Here is a 26904-nt window from a genome sequence, read left to right on the forward strand (position 1 = left end):
TTAACCCTCAAAGGGGATGTTTCATACATTCTCTCGTAGCTTTCTTTAAAGGGATTATGGGAAATTAATGTTTTTTTGAAGCTTGCATACCTGAAGTCATTTTTATTTTGTCCTGCCAATTAATTTGCCAGGGTATGGAATTCTAGGTTATAATTCATAATTTCCTTGATTTTGAAGAGATTGTTCCAGTATTACCACTGAAGCCATTCTAGTTTCATCTTATGTGACGATTTTGTTTTTGTTTTTTTCCTCTGGAAGCTTTTAGGATTTTCTCATTTCCAGTCTTCTGAAATTTCACAATGACGTGCCTTCGCATGGGTCCCTTTTATCTTTTGTTCTGCATCCTTGCTGGGCTTTTTCCCCTGTGTTTTGGAAAAATATTTTTAATGTTCTTTGATTTTTCTCCCCTTTCTTCTTTGTTCTCACTTTCCAGAACTCATTCAAATGTTAGACTTCACATCTTACAGCTCCATTTTGGTCTCAGAACTTTTTAAAATAGTATCCTGTTCTTTTATGTTTTATGTAATACCTTCTATTTTCTCACTAAGAATATTGTATTTTTTCCCTTCATACTTTTTCTCTATTTTTCTTTGTGTGTGAGTTTTTGTTATTTTGTTATTCAGTCTCTGAAATATCATGGTTTTTGAATGTCTGCTTATTGCTCTAAAGAACCATCAGCCCCTGTCTCAAGGATGCAGGCTTGGCTGCTGGTATTTTAGCCTTAAGTTGAGGAGAACCATGGGGAGTGTTGTGCAGACTTCACCTAATTCTCCAGTTTTCAGTGTGGTATCTTAAACTCATTTCCCGTTTCCAGTGCACTGTGTTTCCTCTCTTAGACCAACATCGGAGGTCCCCTGTCCTGAGCCTTTCTGAGGTTGTTCAGTTGGAAGCTGTTTGCTTCTGGCCCCCCTTTCGCTGTTGGCAGAGACATGTTTTCTAGCTTCACAATGTTGTTTCTCCTATCCTCTTAGTTCTTACGATTTAATCTCCCTGCTCCTTTTACGGTTATTTTAGAGGAGTTTCAGGTAGAGCAGAGGTGTTTCATCTGCCTTGTGTAACTGGAGGTCCCCTTTGAATGTTCAAGCCATGACATTTTAATCAAGAGATCATTAAATATCAGGTGGCAGATGTGTATTTTTGAAGAGCAAATCATGGCAGGAAAATTATATTCTTTTCCAGATGGTATGGCAGGCCACAAACAGAAGATCATTTAGTTCATCGTCATGGTGTCCTTTAGTCTTTTTATTTTGTCCTGTGTCCATCTTATTAGGAGAGTTTGTTTTATCTTTTTAATTTTAGTGTAAAGTATGTTAATAACTGGTTTTAAGGTTATCACCCAGAGAGTGTTTGTCCCTTGTTAATACCAGGGTGAATTAACAGTGATGCAGCCCGCAGCCCATTCTTTTCAGTGTTTTATATTTGTGCAATGGATTATAAATTTTGATCTATAATTTTATTTTGTCATAGGGTCCTTCTTTAAATTTGCTATCAAGGTTATGCTATATAAGATAGATTGAGTAGCTTTTCCTCTTCCTATTCTCTGAAAGTTTATGTAAGATAGGTATTATATGGGTAGATGTCTTTCAAGGATGGGAGGAAGACTTTGAACTATACTTTCCTTTTTAAAACATAGGTTAAAGTTTATCCAGGTTTTCTGTCTCTTCTTGAGTCTATTTGGATAATATATATTTTATTCACCTTCAATTTGATTGACATAAAGAATTCTGTTAGGACTTAGAAACTATACTGTTGACTGGTCACAAAAAAAAAACAAAACTCTGGCATATCTGTAGTTATCCTTTCCTTCACATTTTTAAGTAGTATTTGTGCCTTTACTCTTTTTCTTTTTAAATCAGTCTTGCTAGAGATCTCTCATTAATCCTTTAAAAGAACCAGCTTTTTGTTTTTATTGCTCAGTTATTGTTTTTGTTTTTCTCTTTCTGCTCCTATCTTATTTTTCTTCTTTCTTCCTTCAACTTTGTTGGGCTTTCAGTGGTTTTCTTCTTTATTTCTTGAGTTGAATCAAACTCATTGGATTCTGTTTTTCTGTTTTTTTTTTTTTTTTTTTTTTTTTTTTTTTTTTGAGACAAAGTCTCTCTCTGTTGCCCAGGCTGGAGTGCAGTGGCGCAGTCTTGGCTCACTGCACCCTCCACCTCCCGGGTTCAAGTGATTCTCCTGCCTCAGCTTCCTGAGTAGCTGGGATTACAGGTGTGTGCCACCATGCCTAGCTAATTTTTGTATTTTTTGGTACAGATGGGGTTTCACCATGTTGGTCAGGCTGGTCTTGAACTGCTGACCTCATGATCCCACCTACCTTGGCCTCCCAAAGTGCTGGGATTACAGGTATGGGCCACCGCGCCTGGCCTTGATTTTGTTTTTCTTGACAATACATGTGCTTAAGTTTGTACAACCCTAAGCATCATTTTACCTGTATCCCATGGTTATGGAACTCACTTCTGGATAGTTTTCAAACTAGAAGTGCAAACTGCAACATTGTGAATTTGAGTTTTTCTCCGAATACTTTTCACTTGGAAAATTGGAAAGAGTAGCACAATCAGTATATATCCTTCACCTAGATTTACCAGTTGTTTTGCCACGTTTGCAGTTATTTCTCTGTCTGTCCCCTAACCCTCTCTTTTCTTTCTTTTTTTTTGAGACAGAGTCTCGATCTCTCACCCAGGCTGGAGTGCAGTGACCTGATCTTGGCTCACTGTAACCTCTGCCTCCTGGGTTCAAGCGATTCTCCTGCCTCAGCCTCCTGAGTAGATGGGACTACAGGTGTGCACCACCACACCCAGCTAATTTTTTGTATTTTTAGTAGAGACAGGGTTCCACCATGTTGACCAGGCTGGTCTTGAACCCCTTACCTCAGGTGATCTGCCCACCTTGGCCTCCCAAAGTGATGGGATTACAGGCGTGAGCCACCATGCCCAGCCTCTCCTTTCTGTTTTATCTTTTTGCTGAGTCATTTTAAATTAAGTTTCAGACATCATTATGATACGTCACTTGTAAATATGCTAGCACTGAAACTAGGCTGTTTCCCTGTGCAAACCGCAATACTCTTAGTACACCAAAGAAATTTAATATTTATACAATAATGCCATCTAAGATAAGTTCATACTCAAAAGTTTCTCTATAATCATTGTTTCAGTAATGTTCTTTATAGCTGTGGGTTTGTGAATGTATGATCCAGGATCCAGTTGAATTTTTTAAAAATTTGATTGCACTATGTTCAGAGAACATGACCTATATAATGTTAATTATTTGGAATTTGTTGATGGTTGCTTTGTAACTTTAGTACATGATCATTTTTTATACCAAGTGTGTTAATTTAGTTCAGAATTGGCCTACCAATTTTTTTCCTTGTATTTCACTTTATGGTAGAGGTATTGGTTTGGTCAGTTTCTCCTTAAAATCAGCAGTTTTTATGCTTCATATATGCCAAAACTGTAATAAAGATATTTTAGAACAAGACAAAACTTTGAAATGAATGAATGAGAAAAGTCAGTCTCTTAAGAGTTGGAATGAATAATTGTAGCAACCTCCCATACTTTAAAGTGTCTCAGGTCGGGTGCGGTGGCTCATGCCTCTGTAATCTCAGCACTTTGGGAGGCCGAAGTAGGCAGATCACCTGAGGTCAGGAGTTAGAGACCAGCCTGGCCAACATGACGAAACCCCGTCTCTATTAAAAATACAAAAAAATTAGCCGGGCGTGGTAGTGCACGCCTGTAGTCCCAGCTACTCAGGAGGCGGAGGTAGGAGAATCACTTGAACCCCGGGGGATGCGGAGGTTGCAGTGAGCAGAGATCTTGCCATTGCACTCCAGCCTGGGCAACAGAGTGAGATTCCATCTCAATTGAAAGGAAAAAAAAAGCGTCTGAAGAGAAGCTAAGGTACTATTTTGAAATACAAAAAAAAAAAGATTTCGATAAGACACCCCAAATGGGCTCCATCCTAAGAAGCTGGTAGAATCATATTGATATTTGGAGAATTTCTAAATCACTCACATAGAGGTAAATCACCACTTAGTAAATAATGTGAGGCCTTGTTAATTCTGTTAGAGGTTGAGTTTACAGACTAAATAGTTTCCTTAATTGGGGAAACAAATTGTACTTTCATATTACGTCATGTGTGTTATAGGTCATCAACATTATTTTATCATTTCCTTGTAGGAAAATAAGTGACATTTTCAGGGGATTTGTAATAACTTTGATCTGCTTGATTAAAGATTTATTCTACTTCCTTAAATTTCTAAAAACGTTGACCTAGGTTTTATTCTGGAACTTAGAGGTTACATGTAAACAATTCTTAAACTGGCGACTGCTACAGTAAATACCTCTTTTGCTTGGACTTTATATATCCCACCACTTTTTCTTCTCTACACATGACAGGGATTTATTTATAGGCATAGACTGAGCTGTGTATATCAGGGAATGTGCACACACTGTGTGGCTTGAGAGTTTGGTGTGTCGGTGATTCCCACATCTGGCAGGTGACCAGAGCTGCCTAGGAAGCTTTCTTATAAAGTGTAAATCTTCCTGAAGGTCATGGTTGGGAATGGGGTCTTCGAATCTGTGGCTCATGGTGATGCAGCTGAATCACACTTGGAGTCTGAACGGCTGTGTGTATGCCTACCGTAGCAGTGAGGCCCACCTGTGGCCATGCCTTTGTGGGTGTCTGTGGTTTTACACCATGGAGGCCCTGAGTCTGATGACCAAATTACAATTCCTGCCATTCTCCTCCTCAGACTTTTTGTAGCTAATTAAAAGGCCCAGGAAATTTCCACCTTTTAAGTCATTTATTTTTTGAAAATGTAACCAAAGCTGACTTCCTGCCAGCATTTTGTAGTGAATTGTTTAATAATGTTCTCCCCATAGCTGGCTAAGAAGAAGCGAGGGAAAGTGTGGTTCTTGTGACATTTCTCTTTCTAATGTGTCATGGACTCTTGGTACTTCTGTTTCTTGGAAGAGTGCTTCTGTTTTGTTCCATTGACTGTGAACATTGTAAAAACATGTATGCAAGACAGAGCTGCCATACATGGTGTTTGGTGTATGAAGCACTTGCTCTTCTGCTGTGTGAGGACTTCATATGTGGTTGGAGTTCAGTGTAGGAAATGGGTGTGGTACTGAGTGAGTTGTTCAGTGGGCCCTTGGCATACTTGGGTGGTGGGGACAGTTCAGAGATCTTTTATCACCAAATTTGATGACTCTGCCACCAGCCACTGTACCCATTTCTCCCTGTCATGTGTATGCCACGAAGCGCAGGGAATGTTGGCATGAGTCTCTTGGGGTCTGGACAAAGCACATAGCAGAATGAAGAGTCACCCTGAGAACCTGAGGTTACCACCAGTCCCTGTGTGAGGAATGTTAACTCTGGGGACGCTGTGTTCTTAATGGTGTCCTGTGCACATACACGTTGGAGAGTCAGTGGCATGGAGATAGAGGAGGGAGGTATCATTGTCAGCTCTATAGAAAGCAGACAGGTTGGTTTTGGCTTTACAGGCTAAGGTGGAGTGGGGCTAGAGAGGGAAGAGTGGAGGCAGGAAACACGGGCTTGTTTTGTGAGAGTTGGGGACGCCTGGGGGTGCAGTGAAGAACAGAGCTACAAAAGTCGGAGGAAGCCAGACTGTGGACCCTGCATCGTCTTGAATTTTAGGCCCAGGCGGTTAAATGTTACAGATGTAGTTTGGTCTCCTCCTACCCAGAGATCCTGAGAAGTGAGGGTGAATGGCAGCCAGTCACTTGGAACTTTGTAATATCTTAGTCCTATACACTAGTGTACAACTGGTGTCTTTTGAATTAAATTGTTAATGGTTTTTGTAGCTAGAAATACTGTGTTAGCAGTCCAGAGACATTTATTTGTATGGCTTATACCATTTATACAGATGCATGGTGTAGGTACCACATGATAAGGAAAGCCTTCTACAGATAAAAGTCCTAATAAGATAGCCCATGTTAGTTTTCTGGAAATAAAATATTCCAGCCCTCTAAGGGTTAGAAAATTAGATCTTTTCTCTTACATAGCGTATTTATTGACTTGAAGTTCAATTTAGCATAGTCTCTGTGAGTGATTTCCTTAACTCACGGAGGAGCTGCTTTGACACTCAAGAGATGGCATCTTAAGCCTCTGTCTTTACATTCAAGCTGTCAGTGTGCAGCCAAGTCCTGGCTAAGAAGCCTTCTTGCAGCAGAGCTGGGAGAAGAACAAAAAGCTTGGGTGTGTGTTATGTAGCTGAAGCTCTCCTGAGCAGAAGTGGTGGCTTGTTGGTGCTGTTCTGCCTGAATGGGGGTCGGCTGCAGCCAGGGCCAGCCACCCAACCCCACAACACCATGTACTGGCCTGTGCATTTCATTCCCTGCGCTGCCCTGAGGTTGATGAGATCAAATATTTTTCTTAAGCTGGAAGAGGGAATTACTCTTACCTAAAGGGGGAAACTTGAGAAAGCAAAGACCTGGTATTCTTAGAAAATGTTAAATTTGGTTCTCGGCAAATTTGATGTTTTTATTAAATTTTTTTTAACATTATATGTGGATCAAAAATATAAAATGGTAGATAGTGAAAAGTCTCTTTTATTCCCCTGTATTCCAGCTGCCTATTCCTTTACACATCTATACGTGAAACCAGTTTTTATTACTTTCTTCTATATCATTTTTGCAGATACAGAAAATATGGATGTATAGTTTTATTTTCCCCCCATTACACAGACACATTGTATACACTGTTCTGTGTTCCCTGGAGAGATTCCCTACATTGCTTGAGTCTCTCTTCCAATAGAAGAACAAGAGAAGTTTAATAAAGGTGTGTTTCTTAATTTTATAGAAAGCGTGGCTTGGATGGGAAAACAGATTTACGTGGATTTGATTGGATATCAAAGATAATGAAAGTTCCTGGCAAGGGTTTATGATGCTTTTAATGAAGCTTGTAGCATTAATGTATTCTGACTCTTAGAAATTTTTTAAAAACTCTCAGTGGGTCTTTGGATTATCAATAATGAAAACTTCCATTTGCCTATCAGTTTGGCCAGTGATCATTTTTGATACCCCTGTCTTTTTTCACTCCTAAGACATCAGTTGTTGCCTGTGAAATGTACTTTTTTTCCAGCCTGGAATTGGTTTCCGGGGAGCAGAGGGTATAGATTTTTTTTGTAAGCTCTTGCCATCTGCAAATGCCATAGCACCTCCTTTTTCCTTTTTTTTTGGGAACAGCCTGTCTCGCCACTGTTTTACCACAGTAGCCCATGAAGTTCTTCAGAGCTCTGCCATCCACTCAGAACCCACTTCTCTAGAGTATACTGTGGTGTTACAGTGGGGTTAGTTTTCTTGATGTTCAGTAAGAATGTGAAGACAGACAGTTTAGACTTCACAGTGGTGTAATTGTGGTTAATAATTGTAATTGGCAAAATCACAGAGCATTAAATAGGAAAGATCTGAGTTGGCTTAAATGTTTTTCTCCCTTGGAATTCCTTCCTTTTTTTTTTTTCTTCTGATGATTAAAATATAAAACCTTCATCTTTAGTCTTCCCATTTATTTCAGATCAGGTAGTAAAAAAGTCATGGGATTCCTTAGTCACTTAAGTATCAAATAAGCTTAGAGAATGGCCTGCACTGAGGATGACAAGATGCAGTGAGACTAAATTAACTTTCTGTTTTCTGGAATCTGTTTCAGCAACTCTACCAGATCCTGACAGACTTTGATATCCGGTTTTATATGTATGAACTACTTAAAGTAAGTGGTATTCATAAACCGTTAATTTTTTTCAGGCCTGTTAATTAAAAGATAAGTTTTTGAGAGAACAAAGAGAACTCAAGCAGAATGTTTCTTGATGCGCAGAGGATTTAATGAAGTTTTTAAACTTATATTGAGGCCTCCATCAAGGAATCTTCACATAGAAACTTTCCAGTGGAACTGGGAAAAAAGTGGCCAAGTCAAGGGGTACAGGGACATTATACCTTAGAACCTCCCATAGCTCTTGTTGGGCCATATGTTTTCTCTTTGCTGCTTTATTAATACCTACTGTGAATATAACAAATCACCCCAAACCTAATGACTTTTAAAGAATGATTATTGTTTCTTATAATTGAGTTAGCCAGGTGATTCTTTAGGTCTCAGTTGACTTGACTGGGGCAGGATGGTCCAGGATGGCCTCATTCACAATTTAGGACCACAGGTCTCATCCTCCAGCCCGTGAAGTTCATGCTGCTCCCCATGGTGGTCCTCCTGGGGTTCCTAGCGGCAGAGAGAGGGAAACCTCAATGTATAGGCACTTTTCAACCCTCTACCTGTGTCATATTTGCTAATAACCCTATTGGCCAAAGCCAATCACATGGCCAAACCTAGCTTCAAAGGGTGGAAAAACCAACTCCACTCTTGATGGGAAAAGCATTGAAGTCATATTGTAGAGAGATATGCCTACGGGGTGGCAGGCATTTGCAGCCATCTTTCCTTGCCATGTGTCGTCATCCCCTTCTTGCAGGAGTCTTCCTACCCTACCCCTGTAGCCCTGGCTCGTTAATGCAGGGAGAAGTGATGGATAGAATGTCTAAGAGACTTACTAATCCCAAGCACAATGAAATTTGAAGAATTACTGATTGGTGGAGGAATGATCATTTTGTTTGTCTAGATAAACACATAAAGGAATGCTCAGTTTGTAAAATGGAGTACACCCATGGGTCCTAGATTTTTTGTGTCCTGGATCACTAAGAACCTAATGAAAACTATGAACTCCCTCCAAAAATGCATATATTAATATGCAGTCTTGTGAAAAGTTTTAGGGTAGTTGTAGATCTTAAGAACAGTTCTATGAAACGAATGTGTTTTTATAAGAATTTGTACGAACCACTTTTTCTTAGAGAAAGCTGAGGTGGTGGATTTAAGGTTCACTCTTACGACTAATGGGTCTTCCTTTTTGTCAGTAAGATCAGAAAGACGAAAAAGGTCGAGCTTGATTTATCCCACGTTTCTCCATGTCTTCTCCAGACTAAAATTGAAGCATTGGTGTGGATAAAATTTGCAGTGCCATGATCCTGTGAACTGTCAGGCTAGCTGCTTTTCTGGAGGTGCTTCCCGAGTAATCCCATGCACTCTCACCCTATGAGAGCTACAATTCAAATCTCACAGTTGATTATTTTTAAGTAAGATGGTATTGAGATTTTGTGTTATTTAACCAAATAACACAACTAAAGTTGTATAAGCTTGCCTGCCCTTAGGTCCCATAAAGACATCCAACAAATGCAGGTCTTCCCAGGTGGACATGTGGGTGTCACTCAATGTCTGATGTCCTTTCTGCTTTCTGGAGGTAGCAGCTAGGCAGTAAGGGCATATACTTATTTTTGCTAATGAGACGTAGAATCCCAGATGAAACTTGAAAAACGTCTTTCATGCTTAATGGTCAGAAACTGTGCCAGATTTTAAAACTGAAATAATTCCCCAAAGAATTTCAAAGCATGTCAGTAACTCCATAAGGAGTCCAACTAGGAAACTTGGCAAAAGAATTAATTACCTTGCTGTATTTGTTCAGCCTTTGCTTTCATTGAGTATTTTTCACATGCCAGGTATTGTGGTCTTAATTAGTTTATTCCTTTGGACAAAGTAGGCAATATAGCAGAATCAACACTTGGTAAATTTTCTCTTTGAAAAGAAAAAATAGGAGCGGGAAAGAGTAAATATTTAACTCCTTTGAAAATGTAGAAGCAACTGAGGCTGAGGGCTGCAGTGTGATGACTCAGTGACTTAACCTGATCTCCTGATTCAGATTCAAGGAGGTCTGCCCTCACGACCCCTGGTTTCATAAAGCACTGCCACAAAGGCACTTGGAATCTTGCTACAGTTATTGTAAAACAGAGGAAAAAAATTGAAGTAGAATGTAAGCTAAGTAAATAAATCTTAAATGTACAGTCTTTTGGATGTTTGTGTATGTGAAACTCTCAACCGGATTTACACAGAACGATGATATCCAGTATAGTTAGTAACCACTGCCCATAGGTAGCTATTTAAATTAAGTAAACTTCAAAATTTAGTTGCTGGCCAGACTCGGTGGCTCATGCCTGTAAATCCCAACGCTTCAGGAGGCCAAGGCAGGTGGATTGCTTGAGCTCAGGAGTTCAAGACCAGCCTGGGCAACATGGCAAAGCCCCGTAGCTACCAAAAATATATATATATGTGTGTGTGTGTGTGTGTGTGTGTGTGTGTGTATATATATATATATATATATATATATATATGCATGCGCCAGGTGTAGTGGTGCATGCCTATGGTTCCAGCTACTCAGGAGGTGGAGGTGGGAGGATCCACTTGAGCCTGTAAGGCAGAGGTTGCAGTGAGCTGAGATCATGCCACTGCACTCTAGCCTGGGCGACAGAACAAGGCCCTGTCCCAAAAAATAATAAAATAAAATTTAGTTCCCTAGTCACACTAGGCACATTTCAGGTGCTCGGTGGCCTCATGTGGCTAGTGGCTACCATATCATAGAGTGTAGGAATAGAATATTTCCGTCATTGCAGAAAGTCCTATTGGACAGGGCTGGTAGAGGATATTGTGAACATCCTGCAGGGCTCTCTTGTGTTCTTCTGTTCAGTGTCTCCTCTGAAGATTATATCCTTATATGTATCCCCATAGTTTAGTAGTGCCTGTTCTTGATCTTCAAGTAACAAGCATTCTTTCTTTCTTTTTTTTTTTTTTTGGAGATGGAGTCTTCTGTCGCCCAGGCTGGAGTGTGGTGGTGCAATCTCGGCTCACTGCAACCTCTGCCTCCCAGGTTCAAGCAATTCTCCTGCCTCGGCCTCCTGAGTAGTTGGGATTACAGGCGTGCACCACCACACCTGGCTAATTTTTGTATTTTTAGTAGAAACGGGGTTTCACCCTGTTGGTCAGGCTGGTCTCAAAACTCCTGACCTCGTGATCTGCCCTCCTTGGCCTCCCAAACTGCTGGGATTACAGGCATGAGCCACCACGCCTGGCCATAACAAGCATTCTATATTGTATACTCTTGGTTCAGGGAAAAGCACAGATCGGGGGAGCTTATTCCTGGAATGCTAATCCTAGGGCTCATTCTCTGCCTTGTGTACTCCTCCAGCATGAAGAAGTCCATTCCAGTGTCCTCGAGAGTCTAGTTTGTTGCTTCTCATCCAGGTCAAGCTTGTCCCCCAGGGGACATTCGGCAAAATCTGGAACCATTTTTGGTTGTTAAAACTGGAGCTCTACTGGTAGGTAGAGGACAGGGATTCTACTTGAGGAGTATTTCATTGACCTTGTGTAGGATTCAGGTGTTTGCTAAGATTAGCCAAAGGTCCTGAATTTGAAGTTTATGAAGATAGTTATTATGTTAGGCAAGGGAGATTTAGAAGCAAATTTTTACGTTAAAAAAATGGAGCTTAACAATCTAATAAATGATTGAAAGAGTTGAATCAGCATTTCTCCAAAGAAGATTTAGAATGGCCAATAGACACGTAAAAAGATGTTCCACTTCATCACTCATTATGGAAATAAAAATCAAAACCACATGGAGATACCACTTTATACCCACCAGAAAAGCTATAATCAAAAAGTTGAACAATGACAGGTGTTGATGAGAATGTGGAGAAACTTAAACCCTCAGGTTGCTGTTGGGAGTAAAAGTGATGCAGCCACTTTGGAAGATAATTAGGCAGTTTCTTAAAAGTTTAAACACAAACTTAGCATACAACCCAGCACTTCCACCCCTAGGAATCTACCCAAGGGAAATGAAAGCATGAGTGGAAACAACCCAAATGTCCATCAACTAGTAGTGGAATACTACTCAGCAAGGAAAAACAACTTGGATGAATCTTAGAAACAGTATACTGAGTAAAAGAAGGTAGACAAAGCACTATACATCTATGATTTCATTTTATGAATGTACAGAAAAGGCAAATCTATACCAGCAAATAGCAGGTCAGTGGTTGTGGGCAGGGCACGGAGGGGTTGGGAGAAGTTAGGAGAGAGGACTGACTACAGACAAGCTCAAGAAAACTTTTAGGAGTGATGGAGATGTTCTAAAACTGGATTGTGGTAATGGTTGCACAGCTCTTTAAATTTATGAAAAACCATTATATATGTAAAATCTTATCTGCATATCAATCATCTTATACAAAGCAATTTTTTCCTTTGGAGTAATAATGTAATGATAATTCTTTTTTTTTTTTTTGAGACCCACTTTGTTGCCCAGGCTGAAGTGCAATGGCGCCATCTCAGCTCACTGCAGCCTCCGCCTCTCAGGTTCAAGCAATTCTCGTGCCTTAGCCCCATGAGTAGCTGGGACTAGAGGTGCCCACCACCTCGCCTGGCTAATTTTTTGTATTTTTAGTAGAGATGGAGTTTTGCCATGTTGGCCAGGCTGGTCTTGAACTCCTGACCTGAAGTGATCTGCCTGCTTCTGAAAGTTCTGGGATTACAGGCATGAGCACCATGCCTGGCCTCGTAATGTTAATCCTTAAAGGCTAGCTGGCTCAGCAATTATATTAAGGAAAATACTAACGCTTGGTCATCTAGAAAACCCATGTGGGACCCTTGTGTACAAAATAAGCCATACTGAAAGATGTATTTGAATGTCATTCTTCATGTCCACATAGATGCTGGTCTGTCCTTTGAACCATTATGAGAGGTGACTCCAGTGAGGTTCCAAAGTCTGGTTTATCATCCCACACACACACCACACCCCTCCCCACTGCCCGCCTTTTTTGCCCAGGCTGGAGTGCAGTGGCACCATCTCAGCTCACTGCAGCCTCCATCTCCCAGGTTCAAGCAGTTCTCCTGCCTCAGCCCAGTCGAGTAGCTGGGATTACAGGCGCGCACCACTACGCCTGGCTAACTTTTGTATTTTTAGTATAGCCGCGTTGCCCAGGTTAGTCTTGAACTCCTGACCTCAAGTGATCCACCTGCCTCGGCCTCCCAAAGTGCTGGGATTACAGGCATGAGTCACTGTGCCTGCCTTCATCCCCTCCTTTTTAAAGAAATCTTCCTCATCTGGGCGCAGTGGCTCACACCTGTAATCCCAGCACTTTGGGAGGCCAAGGTGGGCGGCTTATGAGGTCAGGAGATCGAAACCATCCTGGCTAACACGGTGAAACCCTGTCTCTACTAAAAATACAAACAATTAGCCGGGTATGGTGGCAGGCGCTTGTAGTCCCAGCTACTCGGGACCCAGCTGAGGCAGGAGAATGGCGTGAACCCGGGAGGCGGAGCTTGCAGTGAGCCGAGATTGTGCCACTGCACTCCAGCCTGGGCGACAGAGCGAGACTTCATCTCAGAAAAAAAAAAAAAGAAGAAAGAAGTCTTCCTCATAGCCCTTGCCATTCCCTTCATACCCCCTTTGTACCAGCTGTAGTGTGCAGAGAGAGCAAGGGGTGCCTTCTGAAGCACGCTTTTTTTCTCCTTCATTACAGCCAGCAAGCTGCCCCTTGGGGGACTGTATTCAAGTCAAGGTGTCACAAACAATAAGACTATGCTTGTGTTGGGGGATGGTAGAGGGGTTGCTTACTATTATCTGTGCTTTCTTACCTAATAGGCTCTGGATTACTGCCACAGCAAGGGAATCATGCACAGGGATGTGAAACCTCACAATGTCATGATAGATCACCAACAGAAAAAGGTACCATTACAGCCAGGCAGCAACAAGCTTGATTAAAAGGCTTAGAGCAGACCAAAAAGCTGTCCAGTGCCATGATGGTTTCTGTAGACCCATGGTGGGTTTTTTGGCAAACTTTTCGTTACTGTGATTTCTCTCATCTCCATTGTTGATTTCTACTTTGTATAGCGTAGTACACAAGGAAAGTAGACAGTTTAACTACAGTAACTAACTATAGTCACTTGTTTATTTTGGTCATAGTTTTCTGGAGGGCCTCAGAAAGAAATTACAGCTGGTGGTTTCTGCTTCATTTCTTGATGACCTGCAGACCAATCTGCCTGGCCTTAAAAGAACACTTGGGTCCCTCCTATTTTTGATATCCAACTCTGTTGGCCCTAATCAGTGAGTAAATGGATCATCTAGTATTAGACGAATAAATCATTAGAGCAGTGCTTCAGTCCTGGAGTGGGATGTGTGTCCCCAGCCCTTTCACTGACGCCTGGAGCTTATAACAAAAAGCTATGAATGATGGGAGAATGTGTTACCAAGTGTAACTGCCTACAGTTTCTGAATGTAGGCAGAAAAAAAGGTTGAGCTCTGTTGATCTAGAGAAGAGAGATGAACCAGGATAATTTAAAATTTTTTCAAAAAGTATTTCAAGTGTTCTGCTCTAAAAATGACCTCTTGCACAGTTGCTGAAAATGTAATTTTTAAGCCAGTGCACCTGCTCACATTTTTTGTGTGGCCAAATGATCATTACCTAATGTGATGTGGCCTTGTTCTAAGGCATAGGCGTCTAGAAACACTCCTTTCACATGTGTTTTTCTGTCCTATTTGTAGCTGCGACTGATAGATTGGGGTCTGGCAGAATTCTATCATCCTGCGCAGGAGTACAATGTTCGTGTAGCCTCAAGGTACTTCAAGGGACCAGAGCTCCTTGTGGACTATCAGGTAAACTTGTTAGCAGAGCTGCTCTGGGTTATTTATACTTGCTTACGGCTTTTTCTGGTTTGCTGTTTATCTAGTCAGTTTGGATAACACTCAAAACCCAGCCATTATTTCACCCTAAAATGCTGATTTTAGTTTTTTCTCAGCTAGTTTTTTGGGGGGACAGAGAAGTTTTTAAATCTAGAATATCTGCAAAGGTTAAATGAAGACTAGAAATTCAGATCATTTCCAGGAGCCAGGAAGTTAAAAAAAATTTTTTTTTAAATAAATTATCTATGGCCATACGACCCTGAACACGCCCAGTCTCATCTAAAAAAGAAATTTATATCAGAAAAATGGATTTCTAATACCTTTGGCTAATGGGTTATCCTTATTGCCTCAGATGTATGATTATAGCTTGGACATGTGGAGTTTGGGCTGTATGTTAGCAAGCATGATCTTTCGAAGGGAACCGTTCTTCCATGGACAGGACAACTATGACCAGGTGAGCAAACACTATCTGGTTCTTATTTATTTGGGGGTGAATGCCAAGAAAATAGCATCCTTAGATAGGAATACTATCCTTGAGCCACTAAATGTCACTCAGTGTCTGCATATGAGCTTTTCTTCAAGATAAAGATTGCACAGAATTTTGTGTTTACCAGGTCTGCAGAAGTAGAGGCAGATAATGCTATCTATGCCAAACTTCCAAAGTGAATCTGTGAAGAAGTCAGGCACCTCCTTGTCTAATAAAACTAGGTTTTAGTCATTAGATTGTGATGTCCTATACTGGTCCACCTCTAGAAGATTATTATCATAAGTTGTGTTATTTTAAAGGCAGTTTGGAAATTTGCATTCATGTGAACTTCTTGTCCTTGGGTCTGTCTGCCTGCCCTGGACTCGGGTTTGTATCTCGTTCCTAGAGGTTTAGTGGTGTGGAAGTCTTCTGATTCCTTGGTACAGTGTCCTCATGGGCTCACAGTGTGTTCTGTGCTCAGTGATTTGGTCAGTTTGTTTTGTGTTTCAGCTTGTTCGCATTGCCAAGGTTCTGGGTACAGAAGAACTGTATGGGTATCTGAAGAAGTATCACATAGACCTAGATCCACACTTCAACGATATCCTGGGACAGTAAGTAAGAGAGAGAGAGAGAGAGAGTGCTTTACATTACCCCGTTTCAGAAGTGGAAAGGTTAGCCAAAATCACTTTCTTTTCCTGTTCTAATTATAGTAAAATGGAAATAGCCGTCTTTTTTCCTATGCATATTTTCTTTTAACTTACTGAGATATTTGGACTTTATGTCTTTTAATCATTTTACTTCTCTGAGAGATAACCTATTAATAGAAAAGATAAAACAGAAATCATGATGTTACAGAAAAAAGTTTTCTGGTACAGCATAAGCTTATTTTTAATGGCCAAACTTGGAGAGCGATGATTCTTTGAATAAGAGACTTTGTTTTTTATTATATTTTATTTTATTTTATTTACTTCATACCTCTTCAAGGTGGAGAGACTTACAGTTTCTTCTTGTTCTCTGTAATGGATTTTCTATACATTAGCAAATTTTAAAGCACATTGAGTTTTCAGGTACAGTGCAATAATGTTGAGAAGTAAACATTTTGTTAACAGTTTTCAAACAGTATTTTATGGAACCTCCCTGTTTCTGAGGCTAGCCCTGGGAAATATATCTGCTGACCAATAAAAATTACCCACTCTTCTGCATGCCACCCAGAATTGACTAAAAGTCTACAGCATAAAAAATAATCTAGAAAGGTTCCACATATTCTAAATCAGATACAGAAGTTTTACCTAGTTGTGTTTATCTAATCACAGAGCACCATTGTGTTTCAGGATGCTATGCGGTAACTATGGGGCAGTAGGGCAGGCACCAGTTAGAGATTTAACAAACTTGTAATCAGTACATTATTCTGAGATTTTGTTGGCTTTAGCCCTAGTAGATAAGGATTCTTGTTGAATTTAGTCTCTGATTACCAATGCTTCATTTTTCTTCTCAGACATTCACGGAAACGCTGGGAAAACTTTATCCATAGTGAAAACAGACACCTTGTCAGCCCTGAGGCCCTAGATCTTCTGGACAAACTTCTGCGATACGACCATCAACAGAGACTGACTGCCAAAGAGGCCATGGAGCACCCATACTTTTGTGAGTCTCCAGGGACTGTGTTCAGGGAGTAATTCATTCAAGAGAACAAATCTTCCACTCTTTGAGACCAGTCAGGAGAATTCTAGGGTGTTTGGATTGGATTATTCCTAGAATTTGGCCTCATTTATTGTAGATGATTGAGACAACTTTGCAGATCCGTTTCTTGATCACCAAAGGTGTTTGCTTATTCACTGAATGATCTCCCTTGAATTCAAGCTGTTTGACTACTCCCTGTTACCCTGAGTTAACAGATCACAAGTTTCTAAAATTTGTTTTCAAACATACATATATATGTGTGGAAACCTAACTGAAGATTATTTCTCCCCTCAGAAAACTAGTAATTCGTTAAAAGTAGTAAGATAACTATTGTATGTTTTGAAAGAAGGAGATGAACAGATGGATGGATGAAAGGAATTTAAGGAAAGGGAAGTAGGTGTGGAGAGGCCTCACTGAAATCTTGAGTGAACTTGGCCTCACTGAAATCTCACTTAGAAGTGTGTGCGCATTCACTTTGCATGGTTGCTTATTGTTCTGCATGTGTATGGTTCTTTCCACTGATAACGTGTGTTTCAAATAAACTTCCTGCTATTATCAGTCTCCTTCCTGGGGAGCAGGGAGGTTGAGAGACTTACCTCAGTTCGCTTTCTGAATCAAGATGGAAACGTTCAACCCTTAAAGTCGTTGTCTCTGGCTTAACAAACATGCTGTCTTTCCCTCTCCTTTGATTTCCTCTGGAGATGAACTAAATTCTTGCCTGAAGAATATGTCGCTGTGGTCTTGAGCCTGTGGCCAATATGCATAAGAGAGACTGCAAATGGAAAAGCCTTCAGCCTCCTAGACCTCAGCCCCAGGGAACTCAGATGTCCCCGCCCCAGTGTCTGGCACAGAAAGCTGTTTTTACCCGAGTTAGATCAAATTAGGAATACTGATGTTTATGACATGTCATTAATGATCTTTCTGCTTTTCTGAATATATGTCATACTTGAATTTTAAAAATTTCAAACTACGGTTGCTTAAAATGGATAGGTCTTCTGATGGCTCTTTTTACTCACCTTTCCTTTGAAGTGCTTATTATTCTACATGCTTTGAAGAAATTAGGGGTTAGAGATGATATTAATATTGAAAGAAAATGAATGTAGAAATTTGAACAGTGGGAAATTAGGGTTTCTATGCCTCTTAGCAGTTGAGTCTGTACTCCGAGGAAGTATAAGAGTTGACTGCAATAACAATTTCCCTGATCATTTTTCAGTGTTTGGTTTTCATATGGCTGGAATTCCGTGATTTCCGTCTCTCCTGTTGCCCCCCTGACCCTGGCTTGCCCATCAGTCTGTCTCTCTTTCAGTTGAAAGGGTGGGTTTGCCATGGGCTTCTCTTGACACTCACCACCCTGATTGCCTGACTTTCCTCCTGCTTTCTTGCAGACCCTGTGGTGAAGGAGCAGTCCCAGCCTTGTGCAGACAATGCTGTGCTTTCCAGTGGTCTCACGGCAACACGATGAAGACTGGAAAGCGACGGGTAATGCAGCATTGATGCTTGCCAATAAAACCAACCAACCAAACACAAACCTTGAAGGAAAACTACAGTGTGATAAAAAGAAATTCTTATCATTCCTTCTAAATGCAAAGAAGAGTAAAGACCTAAAAGTCTGTCAAAAAACAAGAAAGAAACTCCCCAGTGCTAGTCTCCAGGGAGCTGTCACTGTGGCAGCATGGGGACGCACCTAGTTCAGGATCTGAAGGAGCTCTGCCTTTGGAATGCATGGGAGATAGAGACTCGGAGTTGTTGTACATTTACCTTTGTTTAACAGGGCACCACTGTTGAATTAACCCATTCAGTCAACAAGCTCTGAATGTCTGACTTCCTATCTATTCCATTGTGGTCTGGGTTTCCTTTGGTGAAATTCAGGCTCAAGTCTTAGCGAAATGTCAGCAGTCTATACTGACACACCAGCCTCATTTACAAAAAGGAGATATTAAAACAGTGACGGTATTTTTTTTTAAGCTCTTTACAAATCCATGTTTTATGTATTTTTTAATGACATGAGCTCTCCAGGAAATGTACCTCATCCCCGCAGTTTTCCTCCAAGTGGATTCATTTGGGAGCAAACTGCAGTCACTTTCACAAGAGTCCTCTTTGATGTCAGGAGGGATCAGGAAACCTTGCAATGCCATGAACTGGTCCATGGTTATCATCAAAAGTTCCATGCTAAGTGCATAACTTGGAGCTCACTGTAACCTTTGTTGATTTGCCTAACCATAAAATCTTGTTGCTATTTTTCTGTTGCTTTTTTTTTTGGAAGCCTTGTAAGGAGAACTTCACCATTTCCCAGCACATCTCTATGTGTGCACCTATTTTAATGCACCTCTCTGAAACAGAGACCTTTTTGTTCACAACCATAACTAAAGCTGGAAAGTCAGTCTTCAGGCAAGGCGAGGGAGGAAAACATCCCATTAGAATTTTTTCAGGAAAGACTTACCGAAAAAAATATCTCTCTCCCACCTCCTTTTATCCCCATGAGACACAGTTTCCCACTGTAATCAGGGTAATATGCATTTGTAAGTTCTGATATGTGATACATTTATGTGATGGCAAAGATAAGTCTGTCTTGCATGCAGGTACTAGAGTTGTGTGGGCAGGGTCATCTGAAACTCAAGCAACTGAGAGGAGTATACAAGGGGCTTGGGGAAGAAAATGGTGCTCCCGGAGCAAGTGTTGGATCCATTGTGCAAACCTTCATGTTAGCAGAGAAAGCTAGAGTTTGTTTAAACAAAAATAGGGCTGATTTCATTTTGGGGACTCAGCAGCAACATGGTTTGTAGGCAGTCCCCTCACCCCAGCTGCAGGGCCATGCCACAGCTCTGGGGACTTCACACAGCTAGACTAGAACTAGAGGTGTCTACCACATCACCCTTTAGGATTTCTTTATTAACTATTTAATAATGCCATACATTTTTATAAGGTTAGATGTTTGTTTGAAACATTTGTTTACATTCCATATTCCAATAAAATCTTATTGGTATTGGTAGCAGGTCCTATCTCTAAATGTAGATTCTATTTTTGTCGTTTGGTCTGTGGGAACTTAAAATACAAATGAAACTCTTCTCTTATTATAGAGTTGAGTTTATAGAGTAAAAAATAAATAAGATCCCAAAGCCAAGAAATGCATTCAGTTAAGGTTCTCATACCAATGCTGCCTGCTTGCATTGCACATTCTGTATACTAATGTAAACATTTGTTCTACCTGAAAATCAAAAGCAAGATGTGAGCTCTTGGCTAAACCTATATTGATATGTCAGGCAGCAAAACTCAGTGTTTGAGATTATCAAAAGCCTTCTAATGTGCCCTTACAGGCAATCCTGAAGCATTGGTTATCATCAGGGAGATGTGCCACTGCGTGTCTTTCCTGCTCCCCCTCTAATCTCCTTTATCACCCTACTCCTCAGCCCTCCCTTTTTTTTTTTTTTTAAGTTGCCTGTCTGGACCAGGCAAGAGGAGCCTACTGGAGGGTCTTGGTGAAGTGGTAACTCCATTCCTTTCCCTTGGGTCCCCCAAAGGTAATAAAAGTACCTGGAGGAGAAGAGTCAGGTGATTGACCTCTGCCTGTCTCTTTGACGATGATGTAGGTGCAGACACCGCCTGCCTGCCTTGTCCTGGGGATTTCTAACTGCAGCTTTGACACAGGCATTCTTCCTTTGAAGCACACAGCTTGCTTTTCCAACACCTAGACTTTTACCTCTCTTCATGCCTTAGACTTAGACCATAACTGGGCTTGAAATGCTCACCCCTTCCTGGGTCTGATCTTGGTACCTAGGCCATTCTTTTCCAAACTGAAGTGAGTCCAGTTTCAGACCATCTCTTTTCTTGTCTCCAAAAACCATTTTTGTTTCCAAACCTAGCTCCCCTGAAATTTTAAGACTATTTACCTAGATTCAGAGATGGTCTTGGAGAGTTCCAAAAGGGGTGTGTGTGTGTGTGTGTGTGTCTGTGTGTCTAATATTTAGACTAAACCATGGTAAATGTACGCACCCAGTATTCTTTTCAGTTAGCATATTCTTTCTTAAACTCATCTCAGTACTTTTCATTTGTTTGCTTCATTATCTTAAACAGGTTAAAAGTGCCTATGATAAGGACTTAATTATTTCCTAAAGAAAAGCAAAAAATGTGGGGAACAGGGTAGTGTTATACTATCATCTCAGGTACTGCCTATGTTCAAGAACATAGACCTGGTATGGTGAGAACAAAAGGTTCCTATGCCAAATCCAGATGGCTATATCATTTGTTGGCTACAAGTGAGCCTGACTGCAAGGTTTGCTTCTGCTGAGAAATCCCATGGTGAGAGTAGAACTCATGAAGTGCTGAGTCATATTTGCACCTCTGGTGTGGTGGCAGTTCACTCTCCCCTGGATGCTGTCAGCTGGCCTCGCTTTCGTCCTATCCCTGTAGGCAGGGTAGGTGGCTGGGTAGGAGAAGCTATTGAGTGTATGATGCAGACCAAGCTTTCCTGGGCCTTCTCACCAACTAGAGAAGCGCTGATGTCATTCATTGAGGCACTTAAACACCAGTCACTCAGCTAGGCCTCCTCCCAGACATTCTGTAACATGTCAGCACTCACAAGGTTTAAAGCAAATGTGTTCCCTTGCAGAGAGGAAGGTGCTCTCAGACTGATAGATTAGAGGAGACAGACAAACTCGTAATCCTTGGGGACTTGAAGAAAGTGGCTAGGGGAGGGGCTGTTAAAAGAAAAGGGACCAATAAGAAAAACCATCTAAAGGTAGCTCTTGAGGAGGAAATGTACTTCTTGAGGGGATAAATTAGAGGGTACCAAGTTTATGTTCTGGAATGTACCCTGGGGAGGGCGCTGCCCGCTGGATTGGTCCCGGTGGACTGAAAGGTGGTGCTCTCGAGTCAGGTGCTAAGTCCCGGAGAGAGCTGGGTGCCACGGGGCTCATGGTCTGTGCCTACTCAGGGAAATGACTTAGGTTCTCCCAGGTGCTCTGTTGATAAGGATGGAAGCAGAACTACTTTGAGACACAAGCAACAATTGGACGAGTTTTTTTATATGAACTGAAATAGATCTAAGAGAGCCCGGTTAACAGTTTCCTTTAATGCCAGTTCAGATTAAATGGTTACTTTAGGAACCTGTGTTACTGTGTGAGCACCCACAGGAACAAGCAAACTTATTTCCTACAAATAAATGAGGGGATAATAACTGATCGGAGTCACAGTCATTTCAATATAAACCCTTCCGAAAGCAAAAGCAGGGACCACATGAGCACACAAGAAGCCAAAGTTTGTCAGTGATCTTAATAAATTAAGACTGAGTAACATCCTGCCTTTAGAAAAAAATAACCCCGAGGTGGAGACCAGGGCAGGGGAGGTGGCGGAGAAGCATCGGGCCAGATCGACCGCTAATAACATGCTTCTGAGCTATGTGGATGTGTAAATGAAAACACCCCCAACTAGGTATTGTAGAGGCTGGAAAAAGATGTGATGGGATTATACAGGTGATGCATATTTTTGTGTTGAGACTCAACAATGTGCTACAAATGTGATACTTAACCCTGAACTGCATGTATTGGGGATTGTTTTTTAAAAAGAAAAAAAACAACTTTGAATCAATAAATTAACAGTTTTTCACTTGCTGGCTCTTCTTGCTGTAAATGGTGACTAAGAGGTTGGGACAGAAATCTTGACAACTAGTGGAAAACTTGGATAATCTTCAAGGACCATGGAGCCTTCTGTTTCCTTCTGTTTGCAGAAAAGCAACACTGCCTGGGTTGTGATCTTTTACAAGTGACTACTTCAGATACAATTGGCCACCTCTTTGTATCACTGGATGACTGATGTATGATTTATGTGCTGCTGCCCTTAGAGGGAAGAAAAATGCCATGTTAAATCCTGTTTTCTTAAATAAAAATGTTGACAATAACCAGCCTTCCCAAGTGGGAGACAAACCATTGCTATGAGGACCTTAACTTGTATTTCCTGTCTCTTTGGGGAGAGGGGAGGGATAAACCTTGAACTGCAAAGATGTGTGTTACACCTTGATGTGAAAACTTTCCTTTGGCAGAAGTGGGGCTAGAGTGGTGTCCTGGTGGGAGTGTTCTGTTTTTATGTACTCGCTTCTGAGTCGTGCCACTCAGACACCTGCTTCTTGGGATTGACACTTTTAGTGCATGACTTTAACCTTGTGGCCTGGTGTTCTGCGTTTGTGAAACACTCTCCCTAGCCCCATTCCTTGCAGCACATGCTATTATTTGGCAGGTGGTGGTATCTTTAATTAGTGTGCTTTCTTCTCATTGAGCCTCTGAAGTTGGGTGCTTGGAATCAGCTGAAGTGTTTAAAGGCAAATATAGTCATTTCTTTCTTAACCTTATGCACCATGCAGCCCTTCTCAAATACTACGCAGTGGAACCCTTCCTTTACCCAAAGAAAGTTTTCATGAAATGATTTTGTGTGTGTGACAGCTTCCCAGGTGCACAGTCCTTTCTCAGTACTGTAGTGCTGTTCTGGGGGGCACTGCTTCTAGAATTCCGCTGCCGCATCTCACCACCCACTTGCTATGCTGGACCTGGAGGAGAAATGAGGTTTTCAGGCCATGCCAGGCAGCTAGCTGTTTCCAGGGGACAGTTAAAAATATTTGAACTCACTTACTGCTCTTTGTTTATTAGTGGACTCAGCCCTTTTTCTGAGTAAATACAGACCCCGTCTTAGTCCTAAGACACCTCAGATAATCAGGTCAGGTCTGAGGGGGACCTAGAGCTGACTGCTGAATTTGTAGCTTGACTGGCACAGAATGGTCAAGAGTCTCTGAGGCTTCTCCATCAGCACCCTGGACCTGAGGGATGGGGTAGCGTAGAAAACCTGGTCACAACACACGTGGTGCCCAGAGCACCCGTCCTGTGACAGAAGGCCGTGCCAGAGACCATCTCTGTCATGATAATCAGAAGAGGAAGGCAGAGGGTACTGTTGGAAACCTGAACTCTGAGTTCTCACAGGGTTCTCCACCAAGTGGCATGGGAGGGCCGAGCTTGCATTCTAGCACGGGCCCTCCCACACGTGGAGGCCTCCCCTCACCCACTCAGGTTGATTAATGACGTCTTTCCCTCCTCCCGTCTCTTTCCCCAGGTCTGTTGCGGTTCTCCCACTTTTCCATAAGCAGAACAAGAACCAAATCAAACGTCTTAACGCGTATAGAGAGATCACGTTCCGTGAGCAGACACAAAACGGTGGCAGGTTTGGCGAGCACGAACTAGACCAAGCGAAGGGCAGCCCACCACCGTATATCAAACCTCACTTCCGAATGTAAAAGGCTCACTTGCCTTTGGCTTCCTGTTGACTTCTTCCCGACCCAGAAAGCATGGGGAATGTGAAGGGTATGCAGAATGTTGTTGGTTACTGTTGCTCCCCGAGCCCCTCAGCTCGTCCCGTGGCCGCCTGTTTTTCCAGCAAACCACGCTAACTAGCTGACCACAGACTCCACAGTGGGGGGACGGGGGCAGTATGTGGCATGGCGGCAGTTACATATTATTATTTTAAAAGTATATATTATTGAATAAAAGGTTTTAAAAGAAACGTATGGAGAGTTTTCAGTATGGAAAAGGTCATGAACTGAGACCTGTGACTCAGGACAAGACAAAAGTGCATTCGTGCCAGGTTCTAACCAGACGCAGGGGAGGTCCTGGGGCAAGGCGGGCCAGTTTTCCTTTTTGTTTTTAAACAGAGTCTTGCTCTGTCATGGAGGCTGGAGTGCAGTGGTGCAACCATAGCTCACTACAGCCTTGGCCTCCTGGCCTCAAGTGATCCTCCTGCTTCAGCCTCCTGAGTAGCTGGGATTACAGGTGCATGCCACCACACCTGACAAGTTTTCTTAAGTTTTTTTTTTGTAGAAATGGTCTCACCATGTGGCCCAGGCTGGTCTCAAACTCCTGACTCAAGTGATCCTCTCTCCTAGTCCCCCTAAAGTGCTGGGACTACATAGAGGTGTGAGCCACCACACTCAGCCAAGGAGGGCCCGTTTGTAAGGACTCTCTTCCAGAGCTGAGTGGTGTTAAGAGGTACACAGTGAACCAGTCCTAGGAATGGGGACAACATGGATGGCTGAAGTAGATTCAGCCAGGAAAGTGGGGCTTTGCCTTGAACTCGTTCCAACTGGCCAGCATCCTCCCTGGCCTCTCCTTCAAATGAGAGTCGCCTCCTGTGAATGCAGGAAGATGCCTTGGCCCTTTCTTGGTTGCCCCTTTGCTCTCGTCTCCACATTTCATCCCATCTCAATCCTGTCCCCTCAGCACCCACTACTGAAGAAAGGCCCCATCTTGGAGGCTGGTTGAGTCTGCTGTCCTGAGGCAGGAGAGGGGTAGGGGTCTTTGATCTGAGGGCTGCTTTTGACCACACATTCTGAAGCACCCATGAACTGGAAGGAAAAGCGGACACTCAGGGAGCTAGAACAGAAGCACTGGTTCTATTTGTTAAATGGGAGAAACCCAGTGCTACAAATGAGACTTCGCTGGCCCCCATGGTCCTCAGCTGAAGACAGCGGTGCCACGGCAGGTGAAAGCAGTGGCCATGACCTTGTCCTGGCTGCTGGTTTGTGTCCTCCCACTGCCTGTAGGACAGCAGAAGCTATGGGCAGATCTAGACCCCCAAGCCACTGGATGGTGCGCCAGCTAGGTCTCCACAAAAGCAACTTGGTCCACACAACATTCTCTGTCCTCTGCGGCTAGTTCTGGCCCATGGTGGGAACCCAAGTGTGGATGTTCACAGTTTTTGAAGTGACTATGGAGGAAAGCAAAGTGGCCCCTTTCAGGGCCACCACAGCATCATGGTGTCCTTTGGACCAGCTTCTGTGGCATCTAAGCTGTTGCTCAGGTGTAGGAGCTTGAGACTGTGCATCCCCCCTGGACACCAGCAGGTGAGGACCCATAGGCCACCACCTGTGGGACACTGAGCAGATAGACTTGGTGCTTTCCAGCCCCATCACTGGCCTAATTTTCTCAAGCTGGCTGTCTCGTGGGGCTCTTTGTAACAAGGCTGTGCAAATTTCTGTGAGTCTCCCAGATCTCTGGGACAGCATCAAAATACCTTGTTATTTTGTTGTACCTTGTTGTACCTAGGAACATGCTTCATGTGTGCATGTTTATCTCCACAGCACGTATCTGTGCTACTTAGCATGACTTACTGCCATTTCAGGTCTTTTCCAGACCTGGAGGGTCTTATTCGAATAGAATCATTTGATTGGCTTGCATCTTTAGATGTCATGTAGAACTTGGAACCATAACTCTGTCCTCCAATTTCCCCCCTCAACCAAGCCTCTCTTTAACTGCTCCGTGTGGAAATCATGTTTCACAAATAATTTTCAGTTTTGTGGGTGATTACGGTTGGGTTGAGAAAGTGTGTGGTTGTAGAAAGAAGGGAAAGGAGGTGATTTTTGAGTAGGTTGTTTTGACTTTTGAAAGCAGGGGACATGTCCTAACACCTGCTACCACAAAAACCGTCTTCAGCTCCTCCTCAATGTGCTTGGAGATTCAGAACATCAGCTCTCATCTCCCAGTGGTCCTGGTTGTGTTCCAAACAATATTGATAGCATTTTCCTGATTACCAAAATAATACATGTTTGTGGTAAAAAAAAAAAAAAAAAAAAAATTCAAATGCTTACAGAGAAGTAAATAACGAAAGCCCCCGCCCCCAGCCATACACACACACACACACACACACACACACACACCATGCTCACACGAAAGCCTCTTCCTCTCTTAGAGATAATCACCATTAGATTTTGTGTATATCTTCCCATTTTTTTCCTATGCACTTACTATTTTAAAATTATAATTTTCATTTTTACATAAATGGTAATCAGACTATGCATTCTTATTCTGCAACTTGTATTTCCACTTAGTTGTGAAAATCTTACTGCATTAGCATGTATAAATCTACCTCACCCCTTTTCGTGGCTGCATGGTTTACCATTGCGTGATACACCACAGTTGAATCAATCTGTTACTCATAGACTTTGGATTGTTCTTAATTTTTCAGTATTACCAGTATTGCTGCAATAAACAAATTTGCACATACATTTTTGGACAGTATGTATGTGGAATGAAATCTTTAAAAATAATTATGCTATATGATGTTTTTAGAAAGGGTATTCTTATGATTCTAGAAAGCAGCCTCCCATCCCTTCCCTCACTGGTGCAGGCTGGAACTGTGATGACTTTGGCCATGGGATTCTTGCAGGCCT

At 42.0% G+C, this 26904-nt stretch overlaps 1 protein-coding gene across 1 annotated transcript in view; it reads left to right on the plus strand.

The window, feature by feature from the left end:
- The window catches only part of CSNK2A2 (casein kinase 2 alpha 2), a 40133-nt gene extending 15891 nt beyond the window's left edge, over positions 1-24242 (plus strand). The window contains exons 5-12 of the mRNA XM_030796188.1: positions 7666-7725; positions 13520-13603; positions 14420-14530; positions 14910-15011; positions 15534-15634; positions 16519-16667; positions 18089-18182; positions 23796-24242. Coding sequence (XP_030652048.1) covers positions 7666-7725; positions 13520-13603; positions 14420-14530; positions 14910-15011; positions 15534-15634; positions 16519-16667; positions 18089-18165 — 684 coding nt within the window. The 3' untranslated portion in view covers positions 18166-18182; positions 23796-24242. The remainder of the gene's footprint in view (positions 1-7665; positions 7726-13519; positions 13604-14419; positions 14531-14909; positions 15012-15533; positions 15635-16518; positions 16668-18088; positions 18183-23795) is intronic.
- The last annotated feature ends 2662 nt before the right edge of the window (positions 24243-26904 follow it).

This window comes from Nomascus leucogenys, chromosome 2, assembly GCF_006542625.1.
Source record: "Nomascus leucogenys isolate Asia chromosome 2, Asia_NLE_v1, whole genome shotgun sequence".
NCBI lineage: Eukaryota > Metazoa > Chordata > Mammalia > Primates > Hylobatidae > Nomascus > Nomascus leucogenys.